This window comes from Porites lutea, chromosome 10 (genome assembly GCF_958299795.1).
Source record: "Porites lutea chromosome 10, jaPorLute2.1, whole genome shotgun sequence".
In the NCBI taxonomy this organism is placed as follows: domain Eukaryota; kingdom Metazoa; phylum Cnidaria; class Anthozoa; order Scleractinia; family Poritidae; genus Porites; species Porites lutea.
Window position 1 is genome coordinate 19114249 of NC_133210.1, and position 17902 is coordinate 19132150.

The following is a 17902-nucleotide window of genomic DNA, read 5'->3' on the forward strand; positions in this document are numbered from 1 at the left end:
TATTTCAGCTAGCAGAGTTGCCAATTCATCGAATGTCAGTCTCGCGTTTCCTAGAGTTTTCCTCAGGCATCCCTTCACACTGGCAACCATTCTTTCGAAAAATCCTCTAAATTAAATTTCCACCCAATTCGGTCTCGTTCTAAATCTGCTTTTATACTTCTGGGTGGTCAAATAATTTCTTAAGCGCCTTCTCTGTTGCCTGAATCGAAATGATTTTGCATTGTCTCAAACGATTAACACAGGCATTCCTCTTTTAGCGATGAACCCGTCGCAAACAACGCCTAAACGTTCCCGTAGACAAATCTTATACCAACTCTATATAGCTAAATGCACTGCTCTTGTCACGCAACATGAAAATAACGCAATGTAAGCCTTGCCCATTTGCCTTGATTTTAGCTATACATAATATAGGGTAGCCTCCCCGCAGACGTCCTTTGGGGTTCGTTTGTCACGCATTCATTTCTCCCCCACGTGTGTATAACTGCTATAAACAATATTAAATTATCAAAGAAAAAAAGGCGAATATGTTAATTTTAGTTTATTAGCTAGCTGTAGGTCGTTTATTATTAAAACATTCGGAAGGAAGCGAATGTAAATAGACTTAGCTACGAGCATTATTTTTGGATTTTGTCAATGCTAATATCATCTTGGGTGTGTGTGGAATAACGTAAGACGAAACACCTCTTTGTCATGATTTCGGAACCTTTGTCACGCGCGATTTTCTTAGCCGTCCGATTAATTCTGCACGACACATACAAGAAGAAAGATTTCACGGTACTATTATGTGGTTCACATAATAATGAGAGTAAAGGCGAAACTGGCGACGTTTTTTAAAGACGTCACGTTTCGATTACGTTATGCTCTTGGAATGCGGCAATGTTTCCTTTTAGTTCTCGCACCAAACCGAGGCATACGCAATGCATCATGGGGCAATGGAGACTATATGTTTGTTTGGCATGACGTATTCAGTACTGCAAACTTCCCGTTTGTGCCTGCGTTCAAGTTCCATCGACCATTCTTTGAAGTTGTGAGTCTGGATAAAGATCCTATTTATTGAGCTGCTGTTAGTTCTAAGGACTTAAAGGGAGCAACCATGTTGCTGGTTGTGTATTGTATATCTTTTTTTCTTTTCTGCCATCATACAGGTGAGTGCATAGTTCGAATAACTGAAAGGACTCGTTATTATCAACCAATATTTAACTGCATTTTTTTTATATTTGAGTGACACACACGTACAGGTCTGCTAAGGGCCAGTAAAACAGTAAGAGTGCCTTTCTTAACAAACGTTTCTTTTAGCTGGCAATGGGACAATTTTCGAGCTGCAATCAATCATACATGTACAAAACAACCAGCAGCTCAAGCCCTGCCCCAACCGCTCTGTTTTTGTGGTGAAACTGTTAAACAGATTCTGTGTCTCAGTGCTGTAACACTTACATCTAGACAGGGATTTAACTTTTCGAGTGCTAAAAGTAAAAAAAAAATGTTTAGGTGGTGAAGCGTCTGGAACAGCTGGAAGGTGGAAGATTAATCGGTTTTTAAAACTTCTATTCGTGCAGAACTATAACTTTCAGGTGTCTGGATAATTGAAACACTGTTCACCGTTGAACCTCTACAGTACGGCTACCTCTCTACAAAGTATGATGTCCACTTTGTTTGTCCTGATGGGTTAAAAATTATTCTTTTTGTAGCCTCTTTACAACAGCCGCCACCTCTCTACAACATTGCTTTCCTTTGTCTGTCCCTAAGGTGACTTCAAAAATTACCTCAAGGCGTAGAACAAAAAACAGAAAGGCATAGATAATGCTGAATAAATGATAAAAGAAATGTCTTGTGTACCGTTTGTGTTCGTATCAAGATAGTTCAAAGCCTTTTAACTTGCAAGTAAAATTTGCATATGTTAGGTGTAATTTGAAACCTCTTGCTTTTACACGCATTGTAACTTGTTAATACATACAACAGCGACCTAACGTTTCTAAGAACAAAACGCTGGAGTAAATGTCAAGATTTTAATACTGAAAGTGTTTTAAGACTAATAATTCATTCGAGATCAGTTTCAGTGGAGAAACTTGAACTTCACTGCGGCGGAAGTAAATTGTAGCAGAGGCAAATTTCAAGACAAGTGCTTGTCTGTTTACTTTTTATCGGTGGTAATACAGTCAAACCCCATTAATAGCGGAGCTCCACACGCAGTGCTTCGCGCTGCGCATGGGCGGAGCCCCATAGCTAAGGAAATGTGGTAATCTACCCATCCGAGAAAATTTGGTAATCACGTGACAGTACACCAACCGACCGACTGCCTGCCCACCCACCTGTCCGTCCGTCCGCACCACAGGCATACCAATGGAAAATAACTCAATCAACAGGTATGGCAACCCAAATGCAACTCAAGGTTTTATTTGGAAGGAAATTACATGGCCACCCGGACTTTTAGAAAGAAAAAACAACAACAAAGTCGTGTCCTTTTCGGCGTTATTTTTTATGTTTACACTAATGTGGATAACAGAGAAAGAGCTAGAGCGAGTTATTGAAAACAAAGGAGACGAATTTTGTAGGAAGAAAAACGTGGAAATTCAAAGAGGCGGTGAGAAAATAAGAAATGCTAGTGACCAGCAAGGTGAAAATGAGCGGAAGTGAAAAATAAAAGTGAGCGTGAACACAGGAAACAAAATATTGGGTAAGCACATACGACAATTCCTCCATAAAAATAATGTGTAAGTAGGAAGTTTGACGTTTTAGTCGTACAAAACAACGTTGTAGTCGTGCAAAACAATGGCAAGGGAAAAACAAAAAAGCGTGCTGCAAGTTCAAATTTGTTTTTTGCTAATTAGAAGAAAAAGTGTGGTGCACGTGCAATTTGTTTTTTGCTAATTAGATCTATTAGTCTTGAAGCCATTTTCATTGTCGTCCCCGTTTAGCAGTACACAATTTAATTTTTTTTGTTGACACGTATTATTATCAGAGCTTCGCTTTTAGCCCTGGCTAAATCTATTTAGTATATACTAAAACAGTGGATAGTGTTTTTCGCGCGCTCTGATTGGCTACTCAATCAATGAATATCCAGCACTATTCACTGATTCACCTTCAGTTCCTCCGAGCGAGCGACGCCAAACTTGCATAGGTTGCGCAACATGCTTTCCCGGTTTGCTGCCGTGACAGACTAAGAAATTTCACAACTAATCAAGCAGGTTATTTCCGAAATACATGAAGAAGGTGACGAAGTTCGGTTTGGAAGTTTTAACAGGTAAAGCTTTGTCTTTTTGACTTGAATAGTTATCGATAAAAATTTGTTTACAAATGCAAATTCAGCTTAAGTCCGTGCATTACTTTATTTGGTTGACTTGTTCATAAATAAGCTTAAAACTAAATTTAATAATCTTTTTTACAGAATTATTTTAAGGTGATTCCCCAGTTTTGCACTGCGCATCTCTTACTGCACATAACAAGATGGCCACCGTAAAAAAGAGCATGTGAAGTAATATTATTAAAATGAAGTTGACCGAAGAGAAATGCTATTGGAATTTTTGCTTGCTTTTGTTTCTTGCCGAGGTGAGACTCAATGTGTTGGGAATGTGCATAACGTAAGCAGTACGCATGTTGCTGAGTGAGAACCTCGATAGTGGATGTTTAACTTGTGCTTACTCACTTTGATTTTCATTTAAACACTTCCTTTATCACATTGTGTCCTAAATGTGATATCTCAATGTAAATTCTGTAAAAACGGATTTTTTAATACTTTCTTCCCCCTTTCACATACGTTCTATTTTAAAACTCGCCCCAGTCCTCTCTCAAAAATTGGAGAAAATGCGTTTGGTGCGCACTTTCTGCAGCTCTACCGCAAAAACGAGTACGGTAACCCCCATTTTTTATTTCATGATTTTAATAAGGACAGCGCTTCCTTTCGATGAGAAAAAAATTGGCAAAAATTTATGTTCAGTTTTTTGGCAATTTTACTAAATTGTACGGATTGAGCCATCATGGGTCGAAAAATTCATTCTACTTCTTCTTCATTCTACTACTATTAATTCTACTTTGGAGCGTAAAGTAAAAACAAGGGCATTAAAAAGGCAACTCCTTTTGAAGAAACTTCCTCGCAAGAGCTAAACAAACGCCTTCAAAAGTTTTATTTGTCGGTAAGAGAAAGCGACGACCGCGGCCGTTCGGTCATCGTGCGCCAAAATTGTAATCGTTGGCAATAGTAAATGAGTTAAAATCATCATTTTGTGCTCAATTATCTCACTGTTTTAGTATATACTAAAACAATTATTCACCTCAGTGTCGGTGGCTAGTAGTGGATATTTACCTCGCCGCTTCGCGGCTTCGGTAAATATCCAATACTAGCCACCTCCACTTTGGTGAATAATTGTTATATATTACGGACACTGAGGGGGCTGTAGAAAGTGTCCGTATTGACGGGTTGTCTGTATTGAGTGGGTTGAATTTAGGGAAAATGTAACAGCTTTCTTTCCCCAGAGACAAACCAAACTGTCGGTAATAAGTTGTGCATATAAGTGGGTGTCGGTAAAGCGGGGTTTGACTGTATTTTTTAGCCTACAGCTGTTGACCAAAGGTTTTACGTTTTCGTACTTTCACAAGTGCAGAATGAGCAGGGTATTTTGTCATTCGTTCACTGGAAGTTGGTATAAGAATCACAGGTTTTAGGTGCCTATACAGGCTCCTTGCTTGAAATTTTAGTCACTTGTGGGCAAATCGAGGTGCTTTTGGTGCCCGGCCACCTGTTAAGCAGCAGTCTTGCGCTGAGGTGATTTAAATTTTCATTACATGTGCCCTATAGAACTGCTGCATTAAGATAGGAAAATGCCATAAAAGTGTGGCTAAAATTGCCGCTTAAAATTTGATTTTTTAATGAAAGTCTCACAAAAGCACAAAAAAGTGGGTGTAAAGGGCGCCAACAAAGCTATTTTCCTTTGGCCCACAAACAGAGGCTACTTTTTCTCTATTTGACTGGCATTCAAAATATAGGTATTCTCTGCTTACAGGGTTGTTTGGATAACAAAACTCGCTAGAGAGCATTAAAATTTATTGGTCTGTTCTGATCCCAGGCCTGATTGATTATATCAACTTTGGAAAACACTGCAATTATAATAGTTATTGAGTTACGTTGTAGTTGTGGAAAGTATGAGCCAAATGAAAAAGTGTTCTGTTTTGTTCATTCTTCTTGGATCAGTTTTGGTTCAAATAATGTTGATATATACCTAAGTTATTTGTATCATACAGACATTATCTCAAGGGCTTTCTGAATGGAAAGGATGTTCATGATAAGTAGTCAGTGTAGATACAGTACTCTAAACAGATGAGAAGATAAGAGTAGTTTTGCAGTGCACATTTTAACTAACATCCTCCACAACTATAAATGTGTAGGGGCTGCATGCTGGGAAGACATTAAAGTGACAGGAATTTCAGTTTGTCTCTCAGCGAGTTTAATACACACTGCAAACGGCTTATCGTTAGTAGCGTTAATGTGTTCTTTGCGTGAAGGTATCTGTCAATCATAATTTTTTATAACAGCTATATCCAGGCAGAGAAGATGTCCCTGGAAACCCCCAGTGCAACCCTCCAAGTTGCGACCACTGTAGGCATCATAGCGACTAAAATTTTGGTACTGGAGTCTTGATTCACAAAATAGTCGTCAACTTGGTAACCACAGAAAACTGATGCTTGAAGAAACAAAAAAGATATTAAAACAATTGTCTCAATTGTACTGAAATGGTCCTCTGCTGATATCCCAGAGGGAGAAGATTACAAGATCGATGTTCATTCAAATGAATACTTACTTTGCTAAGATTTCTACTAAAATATTTTTCTGCTCCACTGAGCACAAGTCAGTTACCTAGCACATGACATTTTTTAACCTTGTAACACGTGACAATCAGCACGCATTCGATTTCTTTTTCATAATTTTGTCTTGGAAACCACATGTGTGGCTAAACTGGGAAGACTATTACGACGCAAATAAATATATATTCTTCGGGTTAAAATCAATGGAAAGCAGAAAGTTACAAGTCGGCATGGAACGTTTTAAAATAAATTTGAGTAACATGAAATGTTAAAAAAAAAAATCGTTTTTTATATATTCAAAAGCAACCATTGCAGACCAACATCAACATCAGACGAATCTAAACTTCACAAAAAACAATTGTTTTAACCGTCTTAACCAAAAATAAAGCAAAAGGCATTTATTGCAATCTCACAAGCCGCATTTTTTGTTTGCGGTTTTTGGCTGATAGAAAGCTACAGGGTTGATTTATATCACACCATCCTTTCCGGCTGCATCGTTGAGACAATTTTAGTTTTATAGGACAGTTGTAAATAATTTCTCAATATGCGGTTTCATTAGTAAAATACTGAAAGAACACCAGCTTTAAGCCAGTTTTAGCACAACATTTTGTTTTTTCTTGTCTTTCCTGGTACTTTTCCCCAGTTTTAAAGAGAATGTTTGTGGGAAAATATGAGACATTATTACTGTACATGTACTTATGCAATTTTCAAGTTTACGATTTCAAACGTTTGCCTGAACAATACCATCCTTAAGTGCAAATTAATTATTAACCAATTATTAAAACTTTAATAATTAAAGTTTTAATAGTTGGTTAATAAGTAATAATTATTATTAATATATATTTTGGTGGCTAAACCTAAAGAGTTGGTTGCCAAGTGGCCACCAAAGGAAAAATTTAACTTGGAGGGTTGCCAGTGTTCAATTTAGAAATTAGTCAAAGTGGGTCATATGTCCCACATGGCATTTTAAATTGGCTCATTTTAAAAATAGTTTGGTCAAAGTATAATATTGAAACTTTCAACGACAGACATCATCAAAAGTATCACCAGTATATTATAGTTAAATACAGGGTTCTCATTAAGTTTTGAAGTAGATGGCTAGGATGTAAAAGTAGGCGGTGATTTGTGGCTTTCACTTTCACACCTTTCTCTAGTTCCCCGAAAAGTAGGCTGCTCAAAACTCGAAGTAGCCAGTTTTTTAGCCAGCTGCCGGCACTTTATTAGAACCCTGTAAATATGCTTTTCACAGTTTTGACTCCTTTATTGCAGTGAACAGGGTCTAAACAGTCAAATACTGATAGCGGAGCTCCGCGCGCGTGGACGGAGCCCCATAGCTAAGGTATCTACCCATCCTAAGGTATCTACCCATATCTACCCATCCCAGAAAATTTGGTAATGATTCTTATGAAATATGTTGTGTTTATGTCACTATGGCCCCGCACGTTTAAGATTTTGATTTCAAACTGACCTCGGACGTGAAAATTTAGCCAGTTTTTTAAAAATACAGGCGGGGAAGACCTTTTCTTACCATGGACACGCGTTGGTCACGCTCTGCGTCCAATTTTTATGCTCTGATTTGTCAAAATTTGACAGGTGAGTTCATGCAGAAAATTTATGCCGCATCTTGAAAGTTGTTTACTTTTACAGCTTGCGCTGAAGCTTACAGAGTTTTGTGTCAACTTGTCAGTGATGTTTTTAACTGTCTTTTTCCACTGGATGTACAAAATGAAATACAGCTGCTATCAAGAGTCTTCTGTTATTCATGGCTGGTTTTTTATTCGGTTTCTGGTTGAGAAATGCGTCCCTTGTCAAATTCGGTAATCTGATTTCGGATGGCATCGTTTTCGTCTTGCTTAATGCGTAAGAGAGTGTAAAAGTCTCAAGCAACTGTGGCCTGCCTTGATAGTTTTCAGGAACTGAATCTCGAATGGTAAGCCTGAGTAATTATTGTATTTGATGTTTGTTTTTGTTATATCTAATTTCATGAAGTCGAGCACAGTTTATGTGGCAAGTTTATGCACGTCTGTAAGATTTGAGTCAATGATCTGACCTAGTGTCAGGTTTGATATAAGGTTACAGAACTTTAAAAGGCCTTCAGATATATTTTCTCACCGCAAATCGAAAGAAAACGTTCCAAAGAATATTTAGTTATAAATTTGGCTGTAGAAAGAAACCTTTGAGCGATTTTCTTGCTTCGAGGAGTTCATCTTTGAAAAAAGCAAACACTGGGAGGCCGGCTTAAAGTAAAACATAATTAACTTAAGCTTAAAGACTCAGGATTTTTAGACACACTTTAATACCTGTCTTCGTGAATGAAAATTGTTGCCTCTGTAAATGTTTCACCAAATTATATTTCTTTTATTGATTGTTAGTAGTCTCTCTTGCAATTTTAATCGCTTGTACGTGCCGTTTTTTTCATCGTTCATGAACATCGCTTGCAGGAGTAGTCAAAAATGTTGCGCGTATCAAATGCTTTATAAGATTACACATCGTTATAACTGAAACCATTAAATAACAAAAAATAATAATAATAAATTCATCATTATGTTGAAGCGTAACTCTATTAAAGTTCATTCAAACACTCGACCACACTGACAGCTCGCACTAGAAATGAGAACCGGCTGGCAGTATGGGTGATTTTGGATTTTATGAACGGTTTCGCTAAAAGCCCACGATTGATCGTCCTGAATATTGACTAAGTGCAATTTGTCTTGAAAAATTGTGAAATGCCGCATTCTGTCCGAGGTCTGTATGATAAATAGTACTGTTTCACCTCAGGTGTGATGTATAAAGAATATAAAAGGTTGGTTTACACACCCCCAGATTTGTTGGCAAGAATTTGTAAAGTAAACCTATCGAACGCAAAAATTTTGGCCTGATTTGTTTTCCAAGAATTTGTTTTTGAGGCCTAATCTACTGCGATCAAGAGCCATCATGGCTCTTGAATGTGATTGAAGATGTTTGCTATTTTTTGGGTGTACATATAAGGCTTTCAACTCGATGTAAGAAATAACTTAGCCTTTCCCTAAAAAGTCACGTGAATGTGCCCTTAACTTAACTGATTTGTGGATCACAAGTTTATTGTTTGATTTAAATTATAAATTTATTAATGGGAGCTTTGCTTTTAGCCCTGGCTAAATCTATATATTAACATCAACATGGAGGCTGGTACTACAGGTGATACAGCTGTATAAATTGGCTTTTGGGTTAATTTTTGCAGAGTATGTGCCGCTGGCCTCTCAGAGCCCCTACCCCATTATAGTCTATTTTGTGGCCTATTATAGACCCCATCTTAGTCATTTTTGGGCAAATATGTATTTTTCGCCATCCCAACTTAGTCACTTTCTATTTTTATGAATTGACCCATTTTTTAGATTCAATGAAGAACACTTTACTTTTCATCTACAGTACAAACATTCTGGTATGTTTGCTAACTGTAAACATGAAGAACTGGCTTACCCCAAAAAATCCGAAAATGTGCGACCCCATTCTAGTAACTCTATTGAAAATGTGACCCCATTACAGTCAATCCAGTCATGAAAATGCGACGCCATCCAGCGGCACATCCCCTTAGCCTCTTACAAGGAAGTACCCCACCCAGGACTGCCATTCTCGGAAACAAAAGAACAAAGTTGACAAACAAAGCCTGAATCAATCGTATGAAACACATGCTCCTGATTTTTTCAGAACTGCGAGGAATGCCTGTCAGAAAACTACTCGTAAGCACAAAGCCTGAAATGATAGTCATTTCGGGCATTCATTTCAGGCTAGTAAGTTCACGTATTTTTTTTAAAGTTTACTTTTATTGTCAGCCTGCTGCATTGGAAGTTCTTATATGAGGTAATTTTTCTTTGCATCAGTTTGACTCCACGACAATTTTATTTTGAATCAGATTAAAATATTCTGTGTCAATGACACAAAACATGGCCTCGATTGAACACTGAATCCCCCACTCCACATACACACACAGCTTTGCAGTTGAATCCAAATCCAGCAGTCCCCTCACTTGGCCCTGGTGTGGCAGTTGTTGTTTTTGAAATCTGATAATAATACAGATGAATATCAGGGCAGCTACAGTTTTTTTGCTGTCCCAACCTGTTTAAAGCATTATTAGGCAAGATGAATATTTGACTGGCAGTTATAGAACTAAAGAAGGAGACAAGGCAGGCAAGAATCAGCCACCAGTGCATCACCTAATCCACTTTGTGTTATCTCATGTCTGAGGATTAATTACATTTAGTCATCTGACAGTTCAGTTGCTTGCATAGCCTGATATTATACGGGAGGGTGTTGGGAGAATTCAAGACAGTTATATGTGTATATACAGATGTGCAGCTGTACTGTATGCAAACTCTGAAACTGTTGAACATTATTAATAGTTTTTAATAATATCAGGCTTTGTAAGCATGGGAGCAAAGTTTGTTATGGCTTTCATATAAGAAACTCTTTGTTGCAGGAGCTGATTGAAAGGGAAACTCTTACTAGCTCAGAAGTGTTTTCAAAAGATTGTGATGTCACAACTGTGTTTACCTGTCTAATGTACATGTACTACTTTCGTGTGAATTCATGCACCTCTTGGTGTGCATACTTTCTTAGTTATTTTGTTATTAAAAAAAACATCATACATGTGCAGCACAACTTTAGGAAGAACAAGAACAATTAATTAAAGACTTTGGCTTGGCATATTACAACTGCATCGTGAACAAAGGTTACCAAATTGGTATTTTTTTTGGCAATTTGACTTATATCAACATTTTTTCTACTTGCCATGGCTACAGCTTAGAACGCATCTATTTTTCTATTCTTATTTTTTCATATTAATATGGTGTTCAAATTTTAACTCAGATGCACAGAGTATCACTTGGTATGAGCCTCCTCCAGTTACGACAATTTCAGACAGTCAGGAAGTACATACAAGCAAAATACAGTTTTATGAAGGGTCTATCAATGGTCAGCTGAACTGGAGGTTTATGGCCACCCAGACAGTTCAATTTGTGACTTTAAAATTAGATGATACTAATGTGGTGGCCTCCATATTGCCATCAACTGAAGAAGTTTCTATAAGCCAGGACTTCACCTCTAGAGTCAACGTAACCTGGGCCGCTGGACACGTCACCGTGGTTATCTACAAAGTAACTACTTCTGAAAAAGGAGTATTCAGCTGTCAGTTGAGTGTTCCGGCAAATGTATGGAGAAGTAACATTGAAGTGGCTGTTTTAGGTAAGGTTATTGTTTTATTGTTATTATTATTATTATTATTATTATTATTATTATTATTATTATTATTATTATTATTATTATTATTGCATTTTGCTATCCTCTTCTTTATGATTCATTGAATATCATACTGTTGAAAGTTTAAGGCCTCCATTTGTACTTACATGTAAGGGTCCGAGGCCATAATATATACATGTAACAGAGGTTTAAGGTGGGAACCTGTCAGTATTTATTATTTTTTTTCATGGCCATAAAAATGAAGTGAACCCTATTCATATTACATTGTATTCTAGAAGCACTGCGTATTAAGGACAAAGGACTCACTGAACTTTTAAAAGGAATTGGCAGAAACTGAGAAATCAGTGATACTTTCCCCACCCTCAGAGTTTGAGCACTCACCCATGCACTTGCCAATGCAATTAAGTGTAAAAGCTCATTGGAAATTGTAGATTACCTGCCCAGTTTTTTGAGTGAACTCTTTACTGCTTCAGGTAAATGCAATCTGCACAATTTTGCATGTTTTTGACAAAATATAATCTTAATCTAACGATACCCGTGCTTTAAATAAACCATTTGACAGTTCTGGACTTTGTACCCGAGCCTTTGCTTTGCTTTGTTGTGGAAATTGTCCTTGAAATATACTCGTTAGCATAAGAATAACTTGATTTACATAATAAAGCAGGAAGGCTTGTATCAAAACAAGGTCAACTCCAGCCTCGCTTCCATCCATAACTGTAAAATGGCCTATTATGCATTGCAGTAGCTCTTAGAAACCTGGCAAATCCACACAGTGTTTTCTTTGTAAATCCAAAATGGCTTCTGTTGAAGTACAGTGTAACTCTTACATGAAGCACCAATTCATAACCACTATACTGCTCTTATTAAACAACAAACTGTCACACAGCTACTTCTGATATTGGTTATCAAAACATAATTAGTAATGGTAACAGGACTGAGTCCAATTCGGTCTGTAAACTTACAAGTGATTAACAAAATCTGCGGTCGTCCAATTTGTTTAATTATGATTATGATTACAGACCGAATTGGATGACACTAAGTTCTGTTACCAATTTATCATAACTTTAACAAAATTTGTGATATATTAGGCTCTTTTTTTAAAATCAAAACACAAGAAATTCCCAGATTTTTTTTTGCTGTCAGTGGAAAAAGTCATGCCCTTTTTGCAGAAACTGTTTCTTTGTACATCTCACCTTGAATAATTCTTGGTTTTCCTATAGTTCCACCTAGATTCTTCAATAATGTGAGTGGTGAACAATTTGTCAAAGAAAGATTAAACTTGAGCCTGTACTGTGGAGCATCTGGTGAACCAGCACCTAACATCACTTGGATCAGAGTTTTTAAGAATGGTAGTGAGAGTGAAGTGCTTCACACAGGGGCTACATGGAATATTGTAAGCATCAACCAAACTGACGCTGGAAATTACAGCTGTATAGCTGATAATGGAGTGGGCAGTCCTGTAAACCATACTATCACAGTGAATGTTTTATGTGAGTATGCACTTACAGCTGTACATGTACATTGTACCTGACATAAAAACATTTACATTTGTTTCTTATTAAAACAATTTAATTTAGGGTTGGGGTGTATAAACCATTAGTGTGCCCCTGAATGCACAGCCTGTCTGCCTTGTCCCCTTTAAACAAATACACTGGTCCATGGGTGGCACAGCCCAAAATGAACTTCACAGTTCAAACAAAAATGTCACAGTTCATGGATTGACAAAAGACAATTGGAGTGAGTGTAGTGTAGTCCCAAAATGAAATAAATACAATTTATTCATTTGCCATCTTATCATTGTCTATTCATTTGTGTTGTTAATTTTCTGCTGAATTTCCCAGCTGCACTCTTATGAGCTGGTGCTATAGTTGTAGTTCATACTTAATGGACGAAATGTAGACAAATCCTGAAAATCAACATGTTATAAAACAAAGCACATGTGCCATTAGCTGAAGGTTACCTCGTTGGTCCTGGCAGGTTTTACATTTGCACTCGAAGGTGTTGTAGAGTTTTAGTGTAGCATTTGAATGAAAAACTTGGCAAATTGCCATTGTTAAACCAACTAGAAGCAATAAAGAGACCATTCAGCTTAAAGGTCGATGTAAGTGTTTTCAGCTGAGCTGAAGGCCGAGGCTAATAATATTTACTGAGACTGATTATTTCTAAAGGATATCACAAAAATCGAATCTAATGATTGTTTTATTTTATTATACATTGTTTCAAAGAAAATAATGACAAACACACCGTCGCAAGGAACCTGAATTGATATTGTCATTGGAAATCATGCATTGCGTGCGCAACCTACAGATAAGTTACTTATCTGCTAGCAGCCGTAACTAAGTTGTTCTGATTTCCAAAATTAGCTGTAGGCTCTTAGCCAATGAGAAGACAGATAGTGAGCACAATGTATAATAATACAAAAATTAGTAATTCTAGATGCAGCGGCTTGTAAGAGTGTTGAATTTTCTGAGAAACAGAGGGAATGTCAGTAAAAAAAATTCACCACGGCAAATTACATGTAACTGAACAAAGATACGATGAACTGTAGTGAATATTGCTGAAAGAAAATAATTATATATATTTTCCTTAGAGTGTGTAAAAGTAATGTTTATAGTGATTACCTCTTTAGTTGTCTCATTATTTCACTTTTCACTGACTGTATCAGGGATTGGGGTGTTGTGGCTTATACTAAATACCTTAGTCAAATTGATAGGCCATTGAGAAGGGGCTTTCGATTTGGGTTTATTCAACATCAAATATCGATCCAACAGGTTACTAAAGACACCGATTTGAGGCTCTGGTATTGTGGGTACTTCCTCGCATCCCCTGCAGGATCTTCTCCCCTCCACTTAAGAGCAGGTCTCTACGTAGTAGGTCGCATCCTTACGAGGTCCCATGTGTTAATGCTGAGAGGTTGAAGAAATGCTTTGTAATACATGTCCTTATAGAATTAGTTCTGTTGATGATCAAAGCACTTTCCCCTTGGTTCGTACAAATGCACTCAAACGTTATCCGCGGCTTATATACCTGCCAAGTGTCACGCTTGCCGGCATCGAAAACTTCGATCTCACGCCTACTCACGCCTGGTAAAAATGTTGGAGCTATTACAACATGAACTGTCTCGTTTTGAAAAATGTATTAACTATTTAAAGAAACTAGAACCAATTTGAGAAAAGAAAAGTACATGTCACTCATCTTGTGAATGATCGACTTTCCCGAATTCTCTTATTTTAGTAGGGAAAGTCACTGGAGACGACGTGTTAGACGGAACTCTTTGGAGTATCTTCGGAACGTCTTTGGAAGTCTTCAGAACGTCTTCGGAGATCTTCGGATATTATCGGAACCCTACGAAAAATCCTGGCACTCTCAGGATAAAAACGTCACGCCTATGAATTAAAAAAAGTTGGCTGGTATAGGCTTGCTAAAGCCTTGAACGATTGCTGAGCATTCTCTGTTTTCAATTACATCCCAGACTTTCATTACCCAGAGACGCGCGCTGCAGTGGTGGGAAAATGAACCGAGAGAGCCGAAAATTTCGTCCATCGCTGGACTATCTCCATCAAACCACTCGATTGACCGCTGACGAACGTTTCGTCTAGGTTTTCGCCGCACAAGTATCGCAACATCCCAACACCTGACCGAATTGTTTCGCATTTTTGCTCTCTCAATCCATTGTTGCAAATTGCGCGAGGTACCAAAACAAACTACTACACTGTACATCATTGGACCTGTCTGGCCGCGAACTAAGTCGTGAACTATTTAGAGTTCGTGTCTCTTGTTAGCCGTACTCGTATAAATCAGGTTCCTTTCGCGTCTTATGTTGCCCGCAGCCAGAGTAAGCCGCGGATTATTTTCTCTCCTATAAACGGGCCAATTAAGTGGTGCCAGCGAAATTAAAACTGGGTATAAACTCCATCTTAAATCAAGAACGTGAAAACACCAAAATAAATAACGATTATTCACCGAAGTGGAGGTGGCTAGTATTGGATTATTTACCGAGGCCGCGAAGCGGCGAGGTAAATATCACTACTAGCCACCGACACTGAGGTGAATGATTGTTTCAGTATATACTAAAACAGTGAGATATTTGAGCACAAAATGATGATTTTTATCTCATTTACTTTTACCAACGATTACAATTTTGGCGCGCGATAACCGAACGGCCGCGGTCGTCGCTTTTTCTTAATGACAAATAAAACTTTTGAAGGCGTTTGTTTAGCTCTTGCGGGGAAGTTTCTTCAAAAGGAGTTCTGAATTCTGTTTGTATTTAAAATAATTCTGTAAAAAAGATTATTTAATTTAGTTTTAAGCTTATTTATGAACAAGTCAACTAAATAAAGTAACGCAAGACTTAAGCTTAATTTGCATTTGTAAACAAAAAACTTTTTCACCGTTTTTTTTCGATAACTATTCAAGACAAAAAGACAAAGCTCTACCTGTTAAAACTTCCAAACCGAACTTCGTCACCTTCTTCATGTATTTCGGAAATAGCTTACTTGATTAGTTGTGAAATTTCTTAGTTTGTTACGGCAGCAAACCGGGAAGCATTTTGCTCGCAACCTACGCGAGTTTGGGGTCGCTCGCTCGGAGGAACTAGAGGTGAATCAGTGAATAGTGCATATATTCACTGATTGAGTAACCAATCAGAGCGCCCGAAAAACACTATCCACTGTTTTAGTATATAATAAATGTTTTTATTGGTATTAATAAAAGGTGAATGATGTTCTATGATAGATAAGGTATTAAAATTATTAAAACCCACTTGTGAATAGCTGCAAACACCCCCCGCCCCCTTTTTTGCAATTTTTACATTCGAATTAGGTTTACTTCAAGCGTGACCTTTGAACTTTTGTTGTAAACATCACTACAATTGAGTTATAAAAGCCGTCTCTTGCCTTCTTCACAGAAAGATATCCGCAGGTTTGTGTTTTGAATCTGAATGATCAACGTTAGATCTTTTCTGGAACAGGTATTTTATCCCCAGTGTAACTGCTACTTTTGGGATTGTAACATTTTATTTTAGCCTATTTTCGCGTTTCAATATAACCGGCGGCTTCGTAGGGTGTCTTTGATTTCTCCTAGCTATTTATTCTTTATCCAACAATTATGATATGTGGATGTTTAGTAGTTCAAGGGTACCTGAATGCCGTGGTGTTATTGATTTTTAGTAGGTACTCCATGAAAAGTCCCTATTTTCGACCTGTGAATCGGTCCAAAATCTGCCCTAGGATGGCGGAAGTCGTTTTGGCTTGTAGCAAAAAAGAAAAGTACGAAATCGAACAAAGTAGCCCGGCTTTATTACATGTATACCAAACACTTTTTGTCCACAGAATATAAAGACAAACTTTTTTCCGACCCGAAAGTCATCAGACCGGTCTTACGGAGACTGCCACTTAATAACACATGCAAGAAATGTGGTATCACCACCAGTTAATGGGACAGTAAAATAATTGTCGTATCACACTAGCCTTCTACTGCGGTCAAACGAGACGAGAGAAATCTGTAAAAGGGGAGCAAAGCACTTCGCTTACTTTGTTCAAAGTTTAATATGATTGCTAATTTGGTAACCTTTTTGAAAGTTTACTTAAAACGTTCCAAGTGTTTGAAAACTGAAATTTACGTTACTTATTATGACTTAGTTATTTGTCGACAGAGATTTACAAATGTACTTGAGCTGGAAGCATTTTCGATGAAAATAATAAGCTCATTAAATTATTGGAGAAAATACAGATAGTTAAATTAACTAATTCTTTTGGAGATTCTTACTCATGTCTCTGTTAAGTGAAATCGCACTTTAGAATAAAGCAAAAAAAGCGCCTCGGACGTTTCACCGTGGTGGAGACTAGTCTTGCTAAAAAACTGCGTATGCGCCGTATCATATCTCTGGGGGAAGGTGGGATGCACGTAGAAAATGTTTCAAGGTAAAGATGAACAGGTGCTCATGTTTTTGTGGTTATTATTTTAGTTCCTCCCAAGATTGTTTATTTTGTACAAGAGTACAAAGTTGCTGAGCGACAAAGCGTTACTCTTCACTGTCAAGCTCAAGGATATCCTGAACCAACATTTACATGGAGTCCATGCAACAATGGCTGCAATACTGGCACCTTGAGTATTCCTGAGGTCTTCAATGATACTGTTTATACTTGCACGGCGACAAATAGTGAAGGCAGTGATTCAGCAGATGCCAGTGTTGGTAAGTGGCCTCTCAACAGCTAAATGTTGGTTAGTTACATATATTAAGTATAGGTTAAAGCTGCCCTAATGCTACCGTAATTACACAATGAAAGTTAGCGTAAACTTGCATAAAGCTTTGCCCTGGAACTTACGGTACTTAAGGCATCAGATAACGACAGGTAAATTTCACATTTCGTGCTTTGTATATGGAATATGTAGTAGGTAGAAAATTGAACAGGTAGAGAGTTATTTTGGCTTTAATTTCCTTTGTTTAATTTCTAAGTAGCGAGAGGTCATTTTCGTACACTGTAGTAGCTGGGGAGTTGCGATGCAGAAAAGGAATCAGATAGGAACTTATCCTTGAAATGAACTGGCTGGTGTGGCAAGGCCTCACAGGACTTGCTGGTTGGGAAACAATGAACGGGCAAAATTTGACATTGGAGAATAACCCCCAAACAAAAGAGCCCGACGAAAAGGTGTCCAGAGAAAGTAAGAAGGCTTGAAGAGGTGCGAGGCTACTGGGCAGTACATTGTGATCATATAAAATGAATTACCGTAATAGTGCACGCTGTATGTGCTCCCTTTAGTACTTAGAATGGAGAATTTATCCTCTTGTGTTTAGTTCAATCAATCGTCTCCAATTTAATTATATCGTATTTTTGGAGTGTGTGTCAGTCAGACACTTTTTCATGTCGAT

General features: G+C 37.7%; 1 protein-coding gene across 2 annotated transcripts in view; it reads left to right on the top strand.

The window, feature by feature from the left end:
• The first annotated feature begins 1016 nt into the window (after window positions 1-1016).
• The window catches only part of LOC140950284 (uncharacterized), a 37905-nt gene continuing 21019 nt past the window's right edge, over window positions 1017-17902 (top strand). For both annotated transcript variants that reach the window (XM_073399504.1, XM_073399505.1), the window contains exons 1-4: window positions 1017-1145; window positions 10642-11016; window positions 12252-12521; window positions 16997-17224. In XM_073399504.1, the coding sequence (XP_073255605.1) occupies window positions 1094-1145; window positions 10642-11016; window positions 12252-12521; window positions 16997-17224 (925 nt within the window). In that variant the 5' untranslated portion in view covers window positions 1017-1093. The remainder of the gene's footprint in view (window positions 1146-10641; window positions 11017-12251; window positions 12522-16996; window positions 17225-17902) is intronic.